This window comes from Propithecus coquereli, unplaced genomic scaffold (genome assembly GCF_000956105.1).
Source record: "Propithecus coquereli isolate 6110/MARCELLA unplaced genomic scaffold, Pcoq_1.0 Scaffold803, whole genome shotgun sequence".
Lineage (NCBI taxonomy): Eukaryota > Metazoa > Chordata > Mammalia > Primates > Indriidae > Propithecus > Propithecus coquereli.
The window spans coordinates 37,202-57,256 of NW_012154208.1; the positions used below are offsets into that span (position 1 = coordinate 37,202).

At 55.5% G+C, this 20,055-nt stretch overlaps 1 protein-coding gene across 1 annotated transcript in view; it reads left to right on the top strand.

Annotated features, from left to right (window-relative positions):
* Positions 1-17,551, top strand: part of LOC105825544 (ankyrin repeat and MYND domain-containing protein 1-like) — a gene marked incomplete at its 5' end in the record, with an annotated part of 50,454 nt that extends 32,903 nt beyond the window's left edge. Inside the window, one exon of the mRNA XM_012663387.1 lies at positions 17,433-17,551. Coding sequence (XP_012518841.1) covers positions 17,433-17,551 — 119 coding nt within the window. The remainder of the gene's footprint in view (positions 1-17,432) is intronic.
* Positions 17,552-20,055: the final 2,504 nt, after the last annotated feature.

Genomic DNA, 20,055 nt, shown 5'->3' on the forward strand with positions numbered 1-20,055 from the left:
GGACTGGTTATTTGATGTTGTACTTAATTCCATAAAAGGTACAGAATACATGTAAAGCAAAAAAAGAAAACATGAATGGCAATTATCCCGACAGCCAGAAATTACCGTTGCCAACACCGCGTGTCCTTCCTGTCCCGCCCGCGCAGCTCTGCAGGTAGGCGTGCGACCGTGCGCGCGCAAGCGTCTGAGAGGGAGCATCCGCCACGTGCTCTAAGCGCGGCCACCGGCATCTTCCGATGCTATGAAACACTCTTCTGCAACATAATTTTCCCCAAATCAAAATAGCTTTGTTATTTTTCATTCTGATTATGTACACAACATGTGCTTGTTAAAAAAGATGACAATGACAAGATTAACAGGGACGGTGCAAATTCAATCTCACTATTCAAGGAGCAGCAATCTGAGCATTCTGGGAGCGTATTCGTTTAGGCGTGAACCTGTGCGTGTCTGCGCACACACGCGCTTCCCCGCGCCCGCCGTGCCGTCCCAGTTAGGGCGGCGTGGTCCAGTGTGCAGCCCTGGCTCTTTCCGACGCCCGTGTGGCCCGTCGCCCCCCAAGGATCACCTGCGCATTCACCTGTGCGATGCCGTCAATGGTCTCATCACCGTCTCATTCTCGCCCTGTAAAGAACGCTGCGCACGTATCTTTGGCCTATTTTTCCCTTCGGTGAAACGTCTAGAAGCCACACTTTGAGGTTCATGTTCCAGAGTGTTCTTGGGGAAGGCTCCTGCGGTCTAGGACTCGGAGCGCGTCTGTCCTGCGCCCTCAGAAACGAGCCTCGCGGCCAGGGCCACCTGCGCTGCCTGTCGCGTTTCCATCTGAGCCTGAGCACCTGCTCCTCGTGTCCGCGCGACGCCTTCTTCTTCCTGCGCCCTCGTCTCAGACTGTCTGCGCCTCCCGACGTGTGAGAACCGTCTCTAACGTGTCTCTTCCGCCTCGGGAGGGAAGAATTTCCTCGCAGTGTGAATTCTGCCGCGAGGAAGTTTTTGTTGCGTTGCGTTTCTGTCCTCCCTGCCCCGCAGGGTCTGGTAGCCGAGTGTGGGGGGCGATGTCCTGGTGGGCAAAGACCACCAAAGACCAAAGATCACCTTTGCTCGGATTTTCACAGCTGCTTTAATACACTATCACTTCAGCTGTCATTTTATGACCAGCCTCTGGTTAATTTTCACCTAAGGTACGACAGCCCCTGGCCAGGCCTCTTCCCAGGGACCGGTGGTGACGCATGGCCCACTCCTCTTCCCTGCGAGGGTGCGGCGGTGGCTGTCGCCGTGCCTTGCTGCCCTGGCCCGCCGCACTGCCATGCATTTCCATGCCCACCGTGACAACCCACCCTTAGCCTCACTTCCCTGAGATGGGCCTGGCGGTTGTCAGATGTATTCTTTCAGATGAACTGCACAGTTTGTCAAGTTCAAAAATGTCTCGCTGGGACTGTGTAACTATTTTGCTGCATTTAACTGGGAGGCCGTTGGCACCGCAGAGCCTTGAGTTTCCTGGTTACTGGTCCGGCACTGCGGTCGCGTGGTCGGGCTGGCTCCCTCCGTCTGGAACCCCCCGGCCCCCTGAATACCCGTGTGCTCAAAGCTGCCATGTCGTCTCCTCCTCTGGGCCAACACCTACAGGGAGACATGTCCTCTGACCCACCAGAGGAGTGAGGCGAGAACCCACAGAGGACAGGATAACTGGTCCCTGTACTGTGGGAGCCCACGTTCTAGCAAGTTCCGTGGAGACAGGGATGGACGGTGGTATAGGTGTCAGGCTGGGTCATCAGGACACAGGGGCTGTGTCGCCCAGGGGTGCCACATGTGCCACATGCCAGAAGAGCCGTGGGAGTCCCCTGGGAAGGCGGGATGCTGGAGGCGGAGTGCTGTGGACTCCAGGATGGAAGGGACCCCCTTTCCCAAGAGCAGCCCTCGCTGCCGCTCCTCCCCGGTCCTGACATCTGACCTGACATCCGCCGTCGGTGGCCCCCACACGAGCAACCACAGATGCCACCAGCAGGAACTGTGTTTTGTTCGGGGCAGAACCTCCCGCTGCCACGGCAGTGCGGGGTGCAGAGGAGGAGCTCCATGCCCTTCGAGGGGGTGACTCGGGGTGACTCAGGTGGTCGGCCCTGCCCGGTTCGTGCCGCACCAGGACTGAGACTGTCATGTTTTCTGCCCATGGGGTGAGGAAGACCTCGCTGTGGCTGGTGGCAGCGCGGCCAAGGCTGTGTCCCTGTCCCCACCCCTGCTCCCGACGGGGTGCGAGTGGGCGGGTGTGACGGTAGTGCAGGTGCGACCCAGCCCTTCCTTTAGGTCTTTGAGGCTGTCCACCCCCCCTCGGGCCGGCTGGTGGCACGGCGGGGCGGCCGGCGACCGGGGCTGCTTTCGGAGGGAGAAGCATCCCTTCCCGCGGACCGTTGCGCTTGAACTTGGATTTAGTCATTCTGTTGGTTAACGCTTGTCATTTCAACCTGTAACTCTTGTCCAGGCTTCATTTTGCACCACCGACCTGCCGGTCCAATCAGTGCTGCACTCCCACGCATTTTCACGCGTGTGCTGAAGCCCCCACCCCGTCTGGCCCGCCGGATCCCCCATCGCTGATGACGCCAGCCCCCTGTGGCTCAGGCCACACGCCGGTGCCGTCCTCGCACGCGTGCTGACTGCGGTGTCTGGAGGGGGCAGGGAGGACCCACCTCCTGCAGCCCCTGCTCCCTTCCCAGTTCTGTGCCAGGCCCCTTGCTGGACACGCCACTGTGCAGCGGCCGGCACAGCCCCTGGTGGCGTCCTCGGTGCCGTCTTCCCCGCCCTGGTGGCCCTTCCTCTCACGGAGACTCCATCCAGAGCAGAGATGCCGCGAGCCTCCGAGAGTCGCGAGCAGTTGGGTTGGGACTTCAGAGACCGTCAGAAGCAGCTCGGGGCCCTGTGCCAGCTTCCCCTTCACGGACCACGTCGTCTGTCCCCAGAGCAGTGCGGAGCCTAGCGCCGCCACTGTGTGCAGAGCACAAGGGGGCCTCCCGCGTGCCCGCCCCGGCTCCTGCAGAAGGCCACCGCCTCTCTGCAGCTTGTAAGGCGGCCGTGTCCTGCGAGGGTGCTGAGGCCTGCCTGCTTCTGCTGTTTGAGCACCAGAGGACGAGCCCTGGAGGCCCGGCCGCCCCTCCCCGCTCCCAGCAGCCTGGTGGCCGTGTGCGGCGGGGCCCTTGGCTCTCTGTGAGTGTGGAGTCCTCGGATGCGCGGGCTGTGGGCACCGTGGTGGTCCCTTAGGAGTCCAGGCTGGGCAGGGTTGGGGCCTGCCTGGGGCCAGATGGAAGGAGGCCTCTTCTGGATCCAGAGCCCACGCTGCCTCTCGCAGCCCTCCCCTCCGCCTGGCTCCAGGAGGCGTCTGCGACGTCCTTTCCGCCCGCCCCGTGGCGCTCGTGGCCCAGCTCCTCCGTGCCGTCACCAACAGTCTCCAGGTCAGGGAGGGCAGACAGGGACGCAAGCACCTGCTCAGCCTGCCATGTGCCCTTGGCCAGCTTAAATCCTGTCCTTGCCGTGAGATGGCATCCTGCCGTCCTGCTCTAGGGCCAGCGCCTCTCCCAGGTGCCCACGTGGGAGGGCAGCCCTCGTGCACCCTCGGCCTTCCCTGGCACCGGAGGGTGAGCTGAGACCTGCACTTCCCTCCCGGGAGTCCTGGGTGTGGAGACCCTGGGGCTGGGAGGGGCAGAGGGTCTGGGGGACACAGCTCGGTGTTTATCTTGATTGGAAGGCACACGCGTACTTGTCCCCTCGAAGGCTGAGAACCAGGCCCCCGAGGCCAGCAGCACGGCTGTGTCTGTGGGGCACACGGAACGGCAGGGCCGGGCCAAATAGTCTGAGACACGAAGCTCGTGGAAGAGGCGCCATGAGCTGCCATTTATTTCGTAGCTTATGCCCAGGGAGCTACCTTGGGTCCAGGAAGAGGGAGGACACAGAGGGGTGTCCTGCAGCTCCCCAAGGAGTCCAGGGGACATGTGCAAGGCCGCCCCCCTTCCTGATCTCCAGGCTCCCCCCTCCTCCTCCTCCCAGGCCAGTGGCGGTGGGTGGGGGGAGGGGCGCAGCAGAGTCTGGACCTGGGTCAGATGGGCAGGGGTGGAGTGGGAAGGGGGGTGGCCACTTCATAGATGGAGGTGAAGAGGAGGAGGAGGGAGCCGGGGAGGAAGGAGGGCAGGGAGACGCAGAGGCTGGCACATTCGGTGAGCCTGAGGCCCCTGAGACCCTGCATGGTAGGACCAGGAGCAGAGCAGGGGCCTCCCTGCCCCGGGCTCACCTCTCCAGGCTCTGGACACAACGGACATGCCCTCGTCTGTGCTGGCCCAATGCCCCCGGAAGGGTGTCCCCTAGTCTGCTGGGGCCCGGGGCCTTCTGGGGATGTGCCCTGCGTCCCAGGTCAGGATGGCCCGGGTGGCCTGTGCCCGGGCGTGTCTCAGCGTCTCAGACTCCACACCAGGTCTCAGTCCCCGTGGGGCCTGGCGTCCCTGGCACCACTGTCCGTAAGGAGCCCCTTCAGCTGTTGCGCACCCTGCAGCAGAGTGGGAGCCCGGGGGTCCAAAGAGGCCCTATGCCCCAGGCCCACCTCCAGCTTCCCTGGCGTCCCCCCACTGGCCCAGGCCCTGGGCAGCCTCCAGCCCCCACGTCTCATCACGGAGTCAGCGGGGAGGGGCGGCCGTGCAGCCAGTGGCTGTCGAGGCGTTGGTTTACTGAGGGAGAACCCGAGGCCGGCCCCTCCTCCGGCTCTGCACGTGCCCAGACGGCCTCCAGTCCCCTGCCCTGGGGACCCTCCCTGCAATCCCCCCTTCCCCCAGTCCCCCTTGGCCACCCACCTGGACCCCAGGTCCTCTCTTAAGCTGGACTCCGCACCAGCTCAGGCCGCCCTGTCGCCCTGGTCTGGGTGAGAGGCGCCTGCCTGGCCCTGTGGGGTGGTTGAAGCGCAGAGGGAAGAGGGCAGCGGGGAGATGCAGTGTCCCCGGTGACCGAGGGTGCCTTCAGAGAGCGTGTGGAGGCCCTGGGCGTCTGGATCAGCTTTGGAAGGGAAGTGAGGCCAGAGGGAGCAGGGCCAGGGGCCAGCGAACGAATGGGAGTGAGGTGGGCGGAGGGGCCAGCGGCAGGACGAGGGGCCACAGAGGTGAGGTCAGGCAGGCTGTGGACCTTCGGCGTGGAGACCAGGGCCGCTGCAGGAGCCCCGGTGCCAGGGCGTGGAGGGTGGGCTGGCGCGAGGGCCAGGACCTGGCAGATGGAGGATCGGAGTCCGGCGGGTGAGCGGGGAGGGTGCCCACCCCTCCCGGTCCCCACTGTACCTGGCCCCTCAAGAGTGGGCACCCGGGGGATGGCCGGTGCTGTCAGGGGAGCCTCGGGGCACAGGCTGGCAGCTGGGCGTGGAGCGGGTGTCGGGTCTGGCGAGCACAGAAGGCCGGGCAGAGGCTGTGGGAGGCAGGGAGGTGGCTCCGGAATGCCGGGAGGCTACCAGGGAGATAGAGGGCTTGGAATTTCTGGGAGTCAGGGTTCTGCCCAGAAGCCGGGGCATCTTGTGTTCTCTGGCGAGTCGGAGCGGTGAGGGGTGGCCAGGGTGTGTCCCGTGGTCCCAGGAAGGACGCAGACAACGTAGCTGAGGGCCAGGCGCTGCGGGTTTTCTTCCCTGGACACCGCAGGGATGCAGCCTGGGGTGGGGGCACTCGCCTCCCAGCCACCCACCCCGCCTGCCCGGCCCTTGTCTTCCTTTGACTGGCCGTGAAGGTGGGAGGCTCGGGCACGGGCCCGGCCTCCGTGCTGAGTCCTGTCTGCGGTTTGTGTTCTTCCTCTAACGCGGCCGCCCGCCACCGTACAGGCTTCAAGCCCTACGCGGCCTGGACCCAACCTGGGGCAATATTGCAATTTAAAAAATAAAACCAAAAAGATAACAATGATCAAAGGAGGCCCTGAGCCACCGCCACTCGGGACGGTGCACGCGGCCTGCCATCCTGTTCCGATGCCCGGTCTTGAAAGGACTGGCGTGGTGGCCGCTAAACCGCCAGCTTCGTCCTGTTTCGTGCCTTTGCTATTCGTTCGTCCCTCCCCGCGTGACCTGTAGAATTGTTCTGTGTTAGGATTTACACTGCACGACTCTCTGCAAAGCGTCTTTCTGCATTTCCTCGATGACGAGTGAAGTCGAGCATCTTCCATACGTTCACTTGTCGGGCGTTCGGAGTTCCGTGTCTGTGGGTTATGCGTGGGAGCGCGTGTGATGGTTGCCAGTTTTCTGTCGAACTGAACTGGCCATTTTATTGCTAGTAGGAGCTTCTCACAGTTCTGTGTCGCGCCTCGCTGGTGTCTTTCTGAGCAGGCTTGGACCCGGCTGCGTCATTGTTTCCTTCACGGCTCCTGGCTTTGTCTCTTTGGGAAAGCTGCTCCCCCTCTGGGGTCTTCTCCACTTTTTGAGGTGTTGCTTTTCACCGTTCAGTCTGCATTCCATCTGGAATACGTGTTTGTGGACAGTGCGCAGGAGAGACCCTGCGCAGTCTTCCCCGCGTGCACGGCCGTGGCCCAGCCCTGTCCGGCTAAGACCTCCTCGCCCGTCCCGTCCTGGCCGGATGGAACCAGGCAGGTCTTACGCCGCCGGGGGCAGGGCCGTGGCTCTCCTCTCTCTGGCCTGGTTCTTACAGCCCCGCCCCTGCCTGCAGTGGTGGAGTCCCCACTAGCCCCTTCCCCTTGGGGGTCCTGCCTCCTCCTGGGGGGTCCCCACTTCAGTTCCACTGGGTGCTTGTATCCCTAGCTTTATCGAGTTCCTTTGTCCCTGTCTTCCTCTCTTGCTGTCTTCCTTAGTGATTCATTGACTTGTTTTTGCAGTGGTATGCTTCGATTCCTTTCAGTTTATTTTCTGTGTATCTATTAGAGATTTTTTTCTTACCATGAGGCTTAATAGAAAATAATAACATAAAACATGTTACAGTTATAAAGTTCTATTTTAAGCTGTTAACAACTCCAATTACATACAAAGATTCTACTATTTTACTTCTCTTCCTCCATACATTTCATGCTATGATGTCACAGTTTCCATCTTCATGTCTTGTGTACTCATTAACAAATCGTAGCTTTAGTTATTTTTTAATACTTTTATCTTTTTATTGTGGGTTTACAAGTCATTTACACATTATCATTACAGTATTAGAGTCTTCTCAATTTGCCTATATATTTACCTTTACCAGTGATTTTGCATCGTTTCACGTGCTTTCATGTGGTTATTTAGAGTCCTTTCCTTTAACTTGAAGAATTCCTTTCGCATTTCCCGTAAGGTAGGTGTAGTGATAATGAGCTCCCCTTTGGCAGCTCATCCCTAGTGGTGATGAGCTCAGCTTTTACATATCTGGAAAAATCTTTATCTCTCATTCATTTCTGAGTGACAGCTTTGTTAGCTATAGCATTGCTCATTGGCAGTTTCTTTTTTTTTTCCAGCACTTTGAATATATCATCCCACTCCCTCCTGCCCGACAGGTTTTCTGTTGAGAAGTCCATCTATAGCTTTCAACTTTTCCCTGTTCATTATGATGTTGGCTGTGGGTTTGTTGTATGTGGCTTTTATAATTTTGAGGTATGTTCCTTCTATGGCTAGTTTGTTGGGGATTTTTATCGTGAAACAGTGCTGGATTTTGTCAAATGCTTTTTCTGCACCTATTGATGATCATATGATCTTTGCTTTTGCTTCTGTTTATGTGGTGAATCACACTTATTAATTTACATATGTTGAACTATCCTTGCATCCCTGGGATGAAGTCCACTTGGTCATGGTAGACTATTTTTTTTATGTGCTGTTGAATTCGGTTGGCTAGTATTTTGTTAAAGATTTTTACATCTATATTCATAAGGAATATTGGTCTGTAGTCTTCATTTTTGTTGTCTTTTCCTGGCTTTGGTATCAAGATGATAATGGCTTTGTAGAATAAGTTGGGGAGATTCCCTCCTTCTTGATGTTAGGGAATAATTTCTGTAGTATGGGTACCAGCTCTTCTCTGTAGGTCTTACAGAATTCTGCTGTGGATCCATTTGGTCTGGGGCTTTTTTTTGGCAGGGGGGAGATTTTTTATTACTGCTTTGATCTTGCTGCTTGTTATTAGTCTGTTCAGGAGTTCTATGTCTTCCTGATTGAGTCTTGGGAGGTTGGGTGTTTCCAGGAAACACCTCTGTGTTTTCTAATTATGCGTGTAGAGATTTTCATAGTATTCATGGATAATATATTGTATTTCTGTGATATCAGTTGTATTATCTCCTTTTTTAAATTTCCGATTGAGTTTATTTGGGTCTTTTCTATTCCTAGTTAATGTAGCAAGAGGTCTATCAATTTTGTGTGTCTTTTCAAAGAACCAACTTTTTGTTTCGTTGATCCTTTGTATTCTTTTTTCCATTTCATTTAGTTCTGCTCTGAACTTTGTTATTTGTTTTTTCCTGCTGGCTTTGGGTTTTGTTTGCTCTTTCTTTTCTACTTCCTTGGGATGTGATATTAGGTTGTTAATTTGTGATCTTTCTGTCTTTTTGATGTAGGCATTTAAGGCTATGAATTTTTCCCTTAGGATTTCTTTAGCTGAATTCCATAGATTTTGATAGCTTGTATTCCCTTTGTCATTCAGTTTAAGGAATCTTTTGATTTCCATCTTAATTTCATTATTGACCCAATAATTGTTCAGCAGCAGGTTGTTTAATTTCCATGACTTTGCATAGTTTTGAGTGTTTCTGTTGGCATTGATTTCTAGTTTTATTCCACTGTGGTCTGAGAATATACATGGTATGATTTTGATTTTTTTTTATTTTTTGAGACATGTTTTGTGGCCTAAGATATGGTCAGTCTTGGAGAATGCCCCATGTGCTGATGAGAAGAATATGTATTTAGTAGTTTTGGGGTAGAATGTTCTGTAAATGTCTGTTACTTTCATTTGTTCTAGAGTCCCATTTAAGTCCAATGTTTATTTATTTATTTTCTGCTTTGATGACCTGTCCAGCTCTGACAGCAGAGTGTTGAAGTCCCTGGTAATTATGATGCTACTATTTCTCCCTGTACTTAGATCAAGTAGAATTTACTATATGAATCTGGGAGCTCCTGTGTTAGGTGTATATATTAATATATTTAGGATTGTTATGTCTTCTTGTCGAATTGCTCCCTTTACCATCATATAATGATCATCTTTGTCTTTGTTTACCATTGTTGAAGTCAATTTTGTCTGATATGAGAATGGCCACACCTGCTCTTTTCATTCCTGTTTACATGGAATATTTTTTTCAATCCCTTCACCTTTAGTCTGTGTGATTACATGTGTTTCCTGGAGACAGCAGATGCTTGGGTTGTATTTTTTCATACATCGAGCCAGTCTATGTCTTTTGAGTGGAGCATTCAGACCATTAATATTGAGTGATAGAATTGATATGTGGGATGCTGTTCTGTTCGTGATGTTGCTTATTGCTTTGTTTTCCCTCTTGTGCTATTGTTTTTCTTTTTTTTTGAGACAGTGTCTCACTGTGTTGCCTGGGCTAGAGTGCCGTGGTGTCATCCTAGCTCACAGCAACCTCAAACTCCTGGGCTCAAGTGATCCTACTGCCTCAGCCTCCCAAGTAGCTGGGACTACAGGCATGTGCCACCATGCTCGGCTAATTTTTTCTATATATTTTTAGTTTTCCGATTAATTTCTTTCTATTTTCAGTAGAGACGGGGTCTCGCTCTTGCTCAGGCTGGTCTCGAACTCCTGAGCTCAAACAATCCGCCCGCCTTGGCCTCCCAGAGTGCTAGGATTACAGGCGTAAGCCATGTGCTATTGTTTTATGTGAGTTATGAGCTTTAGTTTTTGGATGATTTTACACCGGTCGGTATCTATTGTGCTTATCTATATATAATGCAGTTCTGAGTATTTCCTATAGGGAAGGTCTGGTTGTGACCTGCCAACCAGAAAGACAAATTCCTTAAGTGTTTGCTTGTCTGGAAAAGATTTTATTTCTCTGTCAATTACAAAACTTAGTTTTGTAGGATACAAAAATTCTAGGCTGGTAGTTGTTGTATTTAAGAAGACTGAAGATGGGGCTCCAATACCTTCTGGCTTGCAAGGTCTCCACTGAGAAGTCTGCAGTTAGCCTGATGGGCTTTCCTTTGTAGGTTAGTTGTTGCTTTCATCATGCTGCTTGTAGAATTTTCTCCTTCACTTTGACTTTGGCATAGTTGATTATTATGTGTCTTGGAGATGTCCTATTTGCTATGAATCTTCCTGGTATTCAGTGACCATCTGGTATCTGGATGCCTGCATCTCTGTTGCTACCAGGTAAGTTTTCCTCAATAATTCCCTTGAATAAGTTTTCCATAATATTTGCTCATTCTTCTCCCTCAGGGATACCTATAATTTGTATGTTAGTTTGCTTCATACAATTCCATATTTCTCTAAGTGATTGTTCAGCCTTTTTTATTCTCTTTTCTGCTTCTTTGAATGACTGGGTTAGCTTGAGAGACTTGTCTTCAAGCTCTGAGATTCTTTCTTCTCTTTGGTTTAGTCTGTTGTTGAAGCTTTCTGCTGTGTTTTGAAACTCCCTAAATGACTCTTTCATTTCTTTAAGTTCTATTATATCCTTTCTTGTGTTGTCTAGCTCTTTAGGAACTTTTTCATTCATTTCTTGAATTTTTTTTGGCTACTTTTTGTTGGTTTTCAACTTTCTCTTCAATTCCATTCATTTTATTTGCCATCCATATTCTGATTTTTTTTTTTATTTCAGCATGTTATGGGGGTACAGATGATTAGGTTACGTATGATGCCCTTACCCTCCCTCCACCCCAAGTCCGAGCTTCAAGTGTGTCCATCCCCCCCCGAGGTGCGCATCGCACTCATTGTTTGTGCATATGCCCGTCCCCTCCTCCCCCCTCTCCCTGCCCAACATCTAATACATGTTATTCTTATATGTGCACTTAAATGTCATATTCTGAATTTCATTTTTGTCATTTCGACAATTTCCTTTTAGTTGAAGTCCAAAAGGAATTTCAACCTGTGTTGGAGTTTCTTTGTTATCCCTGGGGGGTGTTGAAGTGTTCTGTTTTTTCATGTTGCCAGGGTTCTTTTGCTCGTTTCTTCACACCTGACTCTTCTTCTCTCGGCTCTGGGCTAATAGATGTGCAGTGTAACTGTTCTCCTTTGCTGGGAACTCTCCTGTTTAGTCAGGAGAAGGGGAGGACCCTAGATGGAGCTTTTGTGTCCTACTCTGGAATGTGGACCCATCTGGGGAGGGGCAGGTGCACTGAGAGCCTGCAGAGCAGCTGTTCTGTTTCGACCTATTCCCCTGTGATTGCCTCAGTTCAAGCTGGTGCTGGGTGATCTTTGTGTGGTGTGGTGGGTTGTTACCCAGCTCATTGTTGGAAGTTTGAGCTGGGGGCTGGGTGAGACTCTCTCCAAGGAAGCTGGCATTGTGGGGGATTGTTCTACTTGGGGTCTCCCAGCAGAGGTTACAGTGGCAGCTGGGTGAGGCTATATAGGCAGCGGTCATGGGTGACTGGGCTGTGGGCATTTCCTAGAGCCAGGTCCAGGTGTAATGGCAGCTTGAGGCTGGGGGGGGCGGTCCCTGTTGGAGCACTGGACCTCAGAGTGCTTCTATGAGCCCAGCAGCAGTGATGGAAACACAGGGGTGGAATTTTGGGGCCCAGGCACAATGCTGGGATCTTGGAGACAGTCTTGCAGGCCCCGCAGTTCTGGAGTTACAGGTGTGAAGCCTCAGGCCTGGGTGTGTGAGAGCTTCAGAGTTGGATCTGGGGATAATGGGGGCAGAGCTGCACAGGTTGGGGGCTGTTCCACTGGTACGGGGACTGCACTGGGCTGGGGATGCCCAGTTGCATGCTGGGATTGTTCCAGGAGCCCAGGGACCACAGAGGCAGGCCAGGGCTGCTAGCTGGCCAGGGTTCTCCCCCCTGCCTAGGTCCCACTGAGGCAGTCACTAAGGCTTCCCAGATGATGCCTGTGGCTCCTCCTCTGTGCAGATCCCGTGCTGTGGGGGGAGAGGCACTCGGCTCACAGTCATAGGGTATGGCACAGGGGAGCACCCATTCTGCCTGCTCCCTCCCTGGCCTGGCTGGTTTGATGCAAAAGTTACTGCTGCAAAGGTGAGTCCCAAGAAGACCTGGTGCCTTGCACCTGAGAGTTCAGGATGGCATCAGCTGCAGAAACCCGGGGTTGGCAGAGTCCAAATCCCTGCTGTGCCTACTCTCCAGCGCAATGTCTCTGCACAGACTCTGAGCAGCTCCCCGGTCAGTCCAGAGGTCTGCAGTGGTGAAGCGAATTCCCTCACAGCTCAGGCTGCCTGAAATTTTGATCTTCTCCTTGAGAGTGGCACCCCCTTGGGCCGTGTCTATTCTGCTGTCTTCCCCTCCCCACAGCAGTGTGAATTATATTGGGACACCCAGTTTAATCTCTGAGATGGCAGGTGGTGCTTCTGGGTAAGAATCAGCCACGCCCTGTTTGACTGAGTCGGTAGATGCTGCAATGGGCTGTACAAGTTCTCCCTGTCAGTGGATTGTGCTTGCAGAAAAGAGCCAGCTGCACTGTTGTTTAGGGCCTATGACTGGCTCGAGTCCCCCAGGAGAAGCCCTCAGATGCCCCAGGTGCTGGGAGCGGCCCCAGAGCTCCCAGAGGACTCCTTATTCTCCACCATAGTGGAGGCAGTTGGAGGAGAGAGGCTGGGTGAGGCTAGGTCGGGCAAGCCTGCCTTTAGGCTCTGCACAGGTGGGCACAAAAGCTGTCTTGGCAGGGGTTGAGGGTCGGCTCCCAGGCCACTGGGGAAATCCAGCAGGGGAAAGCCACTGGGGAAAGCCACCAGGGAGGGGTTGAAGTGGCCTAACCAAACCATAAAATCTGCTCATGGGGTAGGGCCATCTGGGATTCACAGACTCTCTATTAGGAGTGGGTTTCACTCTTCTCCCTCCTCCCCTGCCCTGCAGGTCTTCTTCTGGTGTCTGGTTGCAAACAAAAGCCCAAACTAGCTGAGCTTGCCAGCAATGGCACCACAGGTGGGAACTTCCCTGCCTGAGGTCCTGCCCCAGTCTGAAAGCACCGCTTTCCTGTGGGGAGAGGGCTGATCCACGTATGCTGTGGCTCAGACCCACGTTGCACTCTCCTTTCAGTCCTTCCCACGTGGGCTCCCCTGCCTCCTGAGTTTAGTTCACAGATCTCACAAATCTCTGTGCCCCCAAGCAACATGATCAAGTCCTGGGGGTATGGGATCTGGCCTGTGGGCCTGTCCCCTGGTCTCACAAGTTCAATCCCTGACCATGCCAGGGGAAGCCTGTTGGCCCCAAGTTGCTCATGCAGTGCTCAAGCAGGCTTAATACCCCTCCACTTTGGGGTATGCCCTGCTCTGCTGGAGTGGCTGGGCCAGCAGCACTGGGGAGTGCTGGTGGGCAGGGAGCTCACATTCTGAGTACCACTAGGTCCACTGCAGGTCCCCAAAGGGAAAGGTGTGGGCGTCACTCTCTGTGGGAGCCTCGATGCAGTGGATGCACCAACAGAGGGGAAGCAGTCACTTGGGAGAGCCCCAGCTCTATCTCTCAGCTGCAGTGGGCAGGGGAGGGGTGGGGGAGGATAAGAGTCTACATGGAGAAGAACTAGCTCTCTAGCTCTCTCTGTCCCTCTTCCTGGAAGGAAGCCCACTTGGAATGTCCAAGCTCTCAGATCACACAGATCCTCAGGAACCACTGCAGTCTGGGGGGGAGTTGGGAACTGTTTGTGTGGGAACAGGTGATGTGAAAACTGAAGGACTAGAACTCTCTGGGGAGGACAAAGGCACCCTATGGGTGGAGAAGCAGTATGGTGCCCACTGTCTCTGGTCTAGTCTGTGGTGATGGGGAGTGACCCCAAGGGGGCTGGCAGCCAGGTGCTTTGTTTTCAAGAAGCTCCTAGTTCAGTGGCAGCAGCAGCTTTTGGGATCATGAGGGTGGAAAAGCTCTCCAGCAGCTCGGGAGCCTGCTGACTACCAGAGGTGTGAGGGAAGGAGAAAGAAACCCCCACCTACCTTTTCCACCAAGCTCCAAGTTTCTCCAGGATTGATCTCTGCTGATACTTTGTTTCTCCTTGTTCTGCTCTGCAACTTTTTCCTGTGGAATCTCCTGTAGGTTCTGGCACCTTTCCCTCAGAATTACACCTGAGCTGTGTTTTTTTGAAATCTGGAACGTTTCCTTCTTTCTGGAATGATCTGATGACTGATGTCTCTAGTCATCCATCTTCTCTCACTAATTGGCTAATTTAAACAATATCTTTGAGTTTATTGATTCTTTCTTCTATATGATCAAATCTGTTATTGAAGCTCTCTCTTGATTTTTTGTTTTGTCATTGTATTCTTTAGCTCTAGGATTTCTCTTTGGTTCTTTTTTATGATTTCTAATTCTTTATTAAACTTTTACTTTTGTTTATGCATTGTTTTCCTGATTTCATTTGGTTGTCTTTGTTATCTTATATCTTATTGAGCTTAAGATGATTATTTTGAATTCTTTGTCAGGCAATTTGTAGATCTCCATTTCTTTGGGGATCACTTACTGGAGTTTGCTTAGTTTCTTTTGGTGATGTCATGTTTGCTTGATTCATCATTATCCATGTAGCCTTGCATTGGTGTCTGCATTTGAAAGAGCAAACACTTTTTCTAGTCTTTACAGGCTGGTTTTAGCAGATAAAGACCTTCTGTTGGGCCCCGAGGCTGAAGGGATTGCCCCTGGGAGGGCAGTTGAGTGGGTCATATTGCTGCTACTGGGTCCATAGAAGGGCTCACTGTTGACAGGCCTATTATCAGGGGCTTGAGCAGGAATGGACCCTTTCTGGTCCCTGGGTAGACTGGACTGTCTCTACACTTTGGGGAATAGAGCTGGCTCTGGGACAAGGTTGCAATCAGTTGCTGGGTGAGTCCCCGAGCAGGCAGGACTTGCCCCAGATTGTGGCTGAGAGGGAATGGAACCAAGTCACAGGGTTGCTTTAGGGTTCATAGCTGAGACTGAGTTCTGCAGGCCTGCCTGGGAGCACAGATGGGTATACCTACCATCAGGTTTGTGGGTGAACAGGACTGCCTGCGCAATGTGGCTGAGCAGGCTGTAACTGGATCACTGGGCTCTTTCAAGATCTGCAGTTGAACTGAGGTTAGTAGGCCTGCTTCCTGGGGCACAGAGGAGCCTGTCTCCTAGTGGCCCCTGAGCTTGCAGGACTGGTCCTCGACCATGGCTGGGAAGGGATGGAATTGACTCGGGGCCGCTTCGAGATCTACGTGGGATTGAGGTAGGTGGGCCTGTCTCTGGGCTCACAGACAAGAGTGTCTCCAGCAGGTCCCTGAGAAGGCCAGACAGCCTTCAGACTGCGCGTGAGGGACTAGCGCTGACTCACAGGATGGTTTCAGGCTCTGCAGTGGGAATGAGGTTGGCAGACCTGCCTCTGGGGGCATGGGCTGGTGTGTCTTCCGGAAGTCCCTGGGAAGATGGTTCTGATGGCAGAACCAAGGCCAAATAGGGATCTAGCTGAGTCCATAGGGGGATGAGGCCATTTTGGGTCTGTTGCCAGGGATACAGGGGGCGAGCTTGCCACCTGCGTGAGAGCCTCCCCTCTCGGAAGAGCCCTCCTCAGTCTTGGGTTCCATCAGGGTTTTGCAACCTCTGACCTGAGTCCCAAGGCTCAGTGCACTTTTGTGTGTGGGTGGCTGCAAATTCTCGTTGCTATGGGGTGGGGGTGCAATCAGAGGACCTCCTATTCTGACATCACCTCCACTGGCTGCTTTTTCCAATCTCCTTGTTTTTTCTTTTGTTTCTTTTAAAAAGGAGACTTGCTCTTACCTTATGGTTTCTATTTCTCCCCTTTTGCTCATTGCTAACACAAAACCTTTCAGTCTGCCCTATTACCTAAAGTTCTCAGGATGCCGGCTCTGGTGGTGAATATTTTTTGACATTTTGTGATTATTTGAAAACCATGAGATGGTATTACTGGGGCACTGTCGTTCCCCTTTCTCGGAGGGAATCCACACCTCTGCGTGGGTGAGTCCTGCAGGTGCTTTTGTCCCTTCTCATCGTCCTTTGCCACTAGCCGCTGGTTCTTCACGGGGAGCATCTTTTTTTTCGGCCCAGATCCCTGTGCTATATAAGCTTGTGTGGCCTCCCCCTGACAGTAGGCAGAACATTTTTGCTTCTTTGAGGTTTCTGGGTCACCTGGGGGCTCAGTTCCCCCCACGTCTCATCTGTGTGCGGCTATCACACCTGAGCCTCCGCCGGGGGCGGGGGCCGCGTTCCCGCACCTGGCACCGGCTCCCCGCCATTCACCGCGGCCTCGCGTGTTCTTTTTCTTTTCAGCACATGGGTGTAGTTTTCCCGTGACCTCGGAAACTACGCAGCTGATCTTGCCCAGCGTTTGTTTCGCTATGTTTGTGAGGAAAAGGGGGTTATTTTAGCCGCGTCTACTGCGTCGCTGCAACCTTTTCCAGCTAGATCTTTCCCGGCATTTCCTCCTGTTTCCTGTAATTCTCACAGCAGGGCAGTCGGTCTGACTCCAGGTCAGCGCTGCGCATTTTGAGATCTCCCGTCAGTTTCTGGTCCGGCTGGTTCCCTCTGTGCTCTCCCGGATGGAGCATGAAATGGGTTTGTTAGCGACCATGAAGGTTTCTGTTCATCTTCTCAGGCCGCATGAAAGAAGGAAAATGTTTAGATTCACTGGAGTTTCACTTTGTGGGGCAGCCCTGTCCGGGTGGGGTCCCTGTGCGGAGGGACAGCGTGCTGGGCAGTGACCATCCCTGCTCCGCGTCGTGTGGCCCTGCAGTCTCGGTGAGGCCTGAGTCTCCGGCCACCCTCGGTCAAGCTGCAGCAGCCTTGTTGCTGGGGTCTCAGTCCCCCACCTGCGTTCCCCATCACCTCCTCTCGACTCTGCCCCCGTCTCCGATGGCCTCTGACACGTGCCTTGCCACCTGTCTTCAGCTCCCAGCAGGGGACAGACACCCAGTTACGATCCTTCCATGATTTCCGCAGTGACCGAGGAGGGGCACTGAGAGGTGACAATCAGCCCTCCACCCTGAACGTAGGGGCGCTGGCATTGCAAGTGGTGTCTCTCCACAGAGGCCCTTGTCCCCAGGAAAGGAATGCTCAGGGTCCCCAGGAGGGGGGCAGCGCGTTTGTGCGCACCCACAGGCGTGTCTGAGTCTCTGTGCGCACGTGTGTGCTGGAGTGCGTGCTCGTGCCCGCGCGTGCGCCTGCGTGTCGCGTGAGCACGTGTATGTGCCGAACTCCCACAAGGGGTGAAGGACCGAGAGCCGACGATGGCAGGAGGAGCCTCTCCCTGACCATCCTCTCAGGGTGGCACCAGGTGTGCAGGGCGTGGGGACTCAGGGCTGGTCCGAGGTGTGGCCCGGGGCAGAGAGGGCTTTGAGCCTGGCCGAGGCATGTTGGCAGGTGTCGCATGCTGAGTGCCCACCTCACCCGTGTCCCCCTTTCCCGACAGGAAAGATGTGCACGAAGGACTCTCAGAAGCCTGTGAAGCCGCAGAGCAAGGGGGTGCCCCGCGGGCCCGAGATCCTGCGGGACCGGACGAAGCGCGTCTACTCCGCCAGCCACCAGTGAGCGCCCGGCCGCCCACCTGCCCCAGGGACCCTGCAGAGCCCTTGAGACTGTCCCCGCCCCGGCCTGCCTGAGAGGAGCTGGGGCTTCTCCGGGGCTTGTGGCAGGGCAGGCAGGCGAGGAGAGTTGCCACCACAGGCCTGGCCACTGCAGGTGTCCTCGGGGAGGCCTGTGCGGAGCCCTCGGACCCGCCAGGAGCTGTGACCCATGAAGAGCTGCGTCTCCCCCTCGCGGTGCGCTGTCCACGCCTCTGTGCCGGGGTACGGGGAGCGGGGGGCGCCTTTCACACTCACGTGGGGCCAGGCGGTCCCAGCGACAGACACGCTGTCAGGTTTGCCGGGTGGACCGGTGCAGACTGCGACTCCCAATAAACAGCCCTGCAGGGCACTCCCAGGAAAGCGGGTGCTTCCGTCAGCGCCGCTATTCTGGCCTCCCAGCCTCTGGGGAGCCCCACACCGTGACCCCACAGGCAGAGGGGCAGGGCTGCAGGGCCCCCCTCTTGAGGAGACTCTCCCCTGGGGGACACAAGTTGGCTGGGAACAGGCTGGACCATCAGGACATCCTGCCAGGCCCAGCCTTGGGACAATGCAGGTCCCCAGTCTGGCCTCCCGGGCATCTGAGGCCACCTGGCAGGAACCAGAACCTTCCTGGGGGTCAGAGGATCTGCCGTCCTGTGCCTAGAGAGGAGGTGGGAGGCAGGCAGAGAGGTGGTGGCAGGTGGGACCTGCCAGAGGCTGCCGGGGTCTCTGCGCCCTGGCCCCTTCCTTCTCCCCTACACCAAGGTGGGTACTCGGTCCTGGACAGACCCAACCTGCCCAGGCAGGACACGGAGACGCAGATGGGCAACGGGCCCGGCACAGCAAGCGCCCATGCAGACCCGCAGGTAGCAGTGCTGGGGCCACACTGCTAGGTGTCCAAGCCCCTCCCCACCACCCATGCACAGCCTGGGCACGAGCGCTCTCCCCTGGGGCGGCGCCAGACGTGGGATCCGAGCAGCTGCGTGAGGCCTGGGGCTGCTGTAGGTCTCCAGCCTTTTATTCACACGAGGACTCAAAGAACACATGTCACCCATGGGCCCTGAGCAGCAGGGGCGCCTTGCGGAGGACACAGCAGGCTTGGCGGCTGCCCTGACCAGTGACCACTCAGGGCTGCCCCTTCCAGAGACGCGTGCAGGGTGGGGGCCTCGGCCATCGGGGCCAGGAGTGCCCGAGACCTCCCTACCCCGGCCCACCCGGCACTGGCGGGGAGGGGCTCCCTGGGGGCCAAGGCCCAGCACGGCTCAGTCTGACTCCAGAGAACAGGCGCCTGTGCCAGGGGACCCAGCCAGTGGCCAGAGACCTCGGTCACCTGTGTGGGCCATGGCTTCCCCAACTCAGTGACTAGGAGCAAAGCGGTGTTAAGCGGCCCTCTCAGGGCCCATGTGAGTCATGGCAGCTGGGTGTCCCCCAGGCCCCTGAGGCCCTCCTTCCCCTCGCAGGGCCCCTCTCTGGCAGGAAGCCACCTGCCCACCCCAGGACTGGAGCAGGTGTCCTGACAGCCTTCGTGCGTGGGAAGCGTCCACATCCTAGGTCCGTGAACACGGCCGAGGTGGACCCTGGGTCCCTCCAAAGCTATCTGGGAGGAGCTGAGACAGCAGCTCTCGGTGAGCAAGAACAGGAAATGTCTGTCAACGTGTGCACGTCTGGAAAAGCCCTTAACTGTCAGCTGGACAGGGTCAGGAAGGTGTCCCTCTGTCTGCACTGCTAGGTCTCACCGGTCACCAAGCATCACTGGGGCCAGGTGGCACCCACGTGTCACTCTGAGCCCTGGCCTGTGTCCCCCCAAGCTGGGACCTGGCCCCGGTCTGGGTGGGGATGGGGGGCAGGGCCCTTGCACAGGCCTAGACTCCAGCAAGGGCCGCTGTGCGAGCGCGGCGTGCCAGGGGGCGGCCCACATCTGCAAGGGCCCACGCTGCTCCCCTGGGGGACAGGGACAGCACCCACCCCCAAACAAAAGTACGGCAGAGGGTGGTCAGCTGCTGCCTCGTCTGGACATCGAGGGACCACTCAGAGTGGGTCTTCTGGGAGGACAGTCAGGACAGATGTAGTAGCCAGCAGTGCCTTCCCGGGACCCACCTTGCAGACAGGCTGTCACGCAGGCACTTGGGGCCCCTTGGTGGCACAGGGAGGGTGGGGCCCTGGCGCTGGGGCCCTTGCCGAGTTGGAAGGTGTCATGCATGCTCTCAAAGGCTCCGCTAACCCTGCGTGGTGGACACCGATGGCCTTGCAGGTTTCTTGGAGGGGGCTGGTGGGGGGGCCTCGCCTGAGGCCTGGGCTGATGGGGTCTGGTGGCACGTCCCCCGCGGGAGGAGGCGGGAGAGGAAGGCACAGGCTCGCTCACGGTCCCCAGAGGGATGTCGCTAATGGCGCCTCCTCCGCAGGCTTCAGGCGGGGGCTGCTTCTGCAGGGGTGCAGGGAGCTTGGGGAGGGGGTGGGAAGCTGGAGGTGCCCCTGAGGTCCCTGAAATAC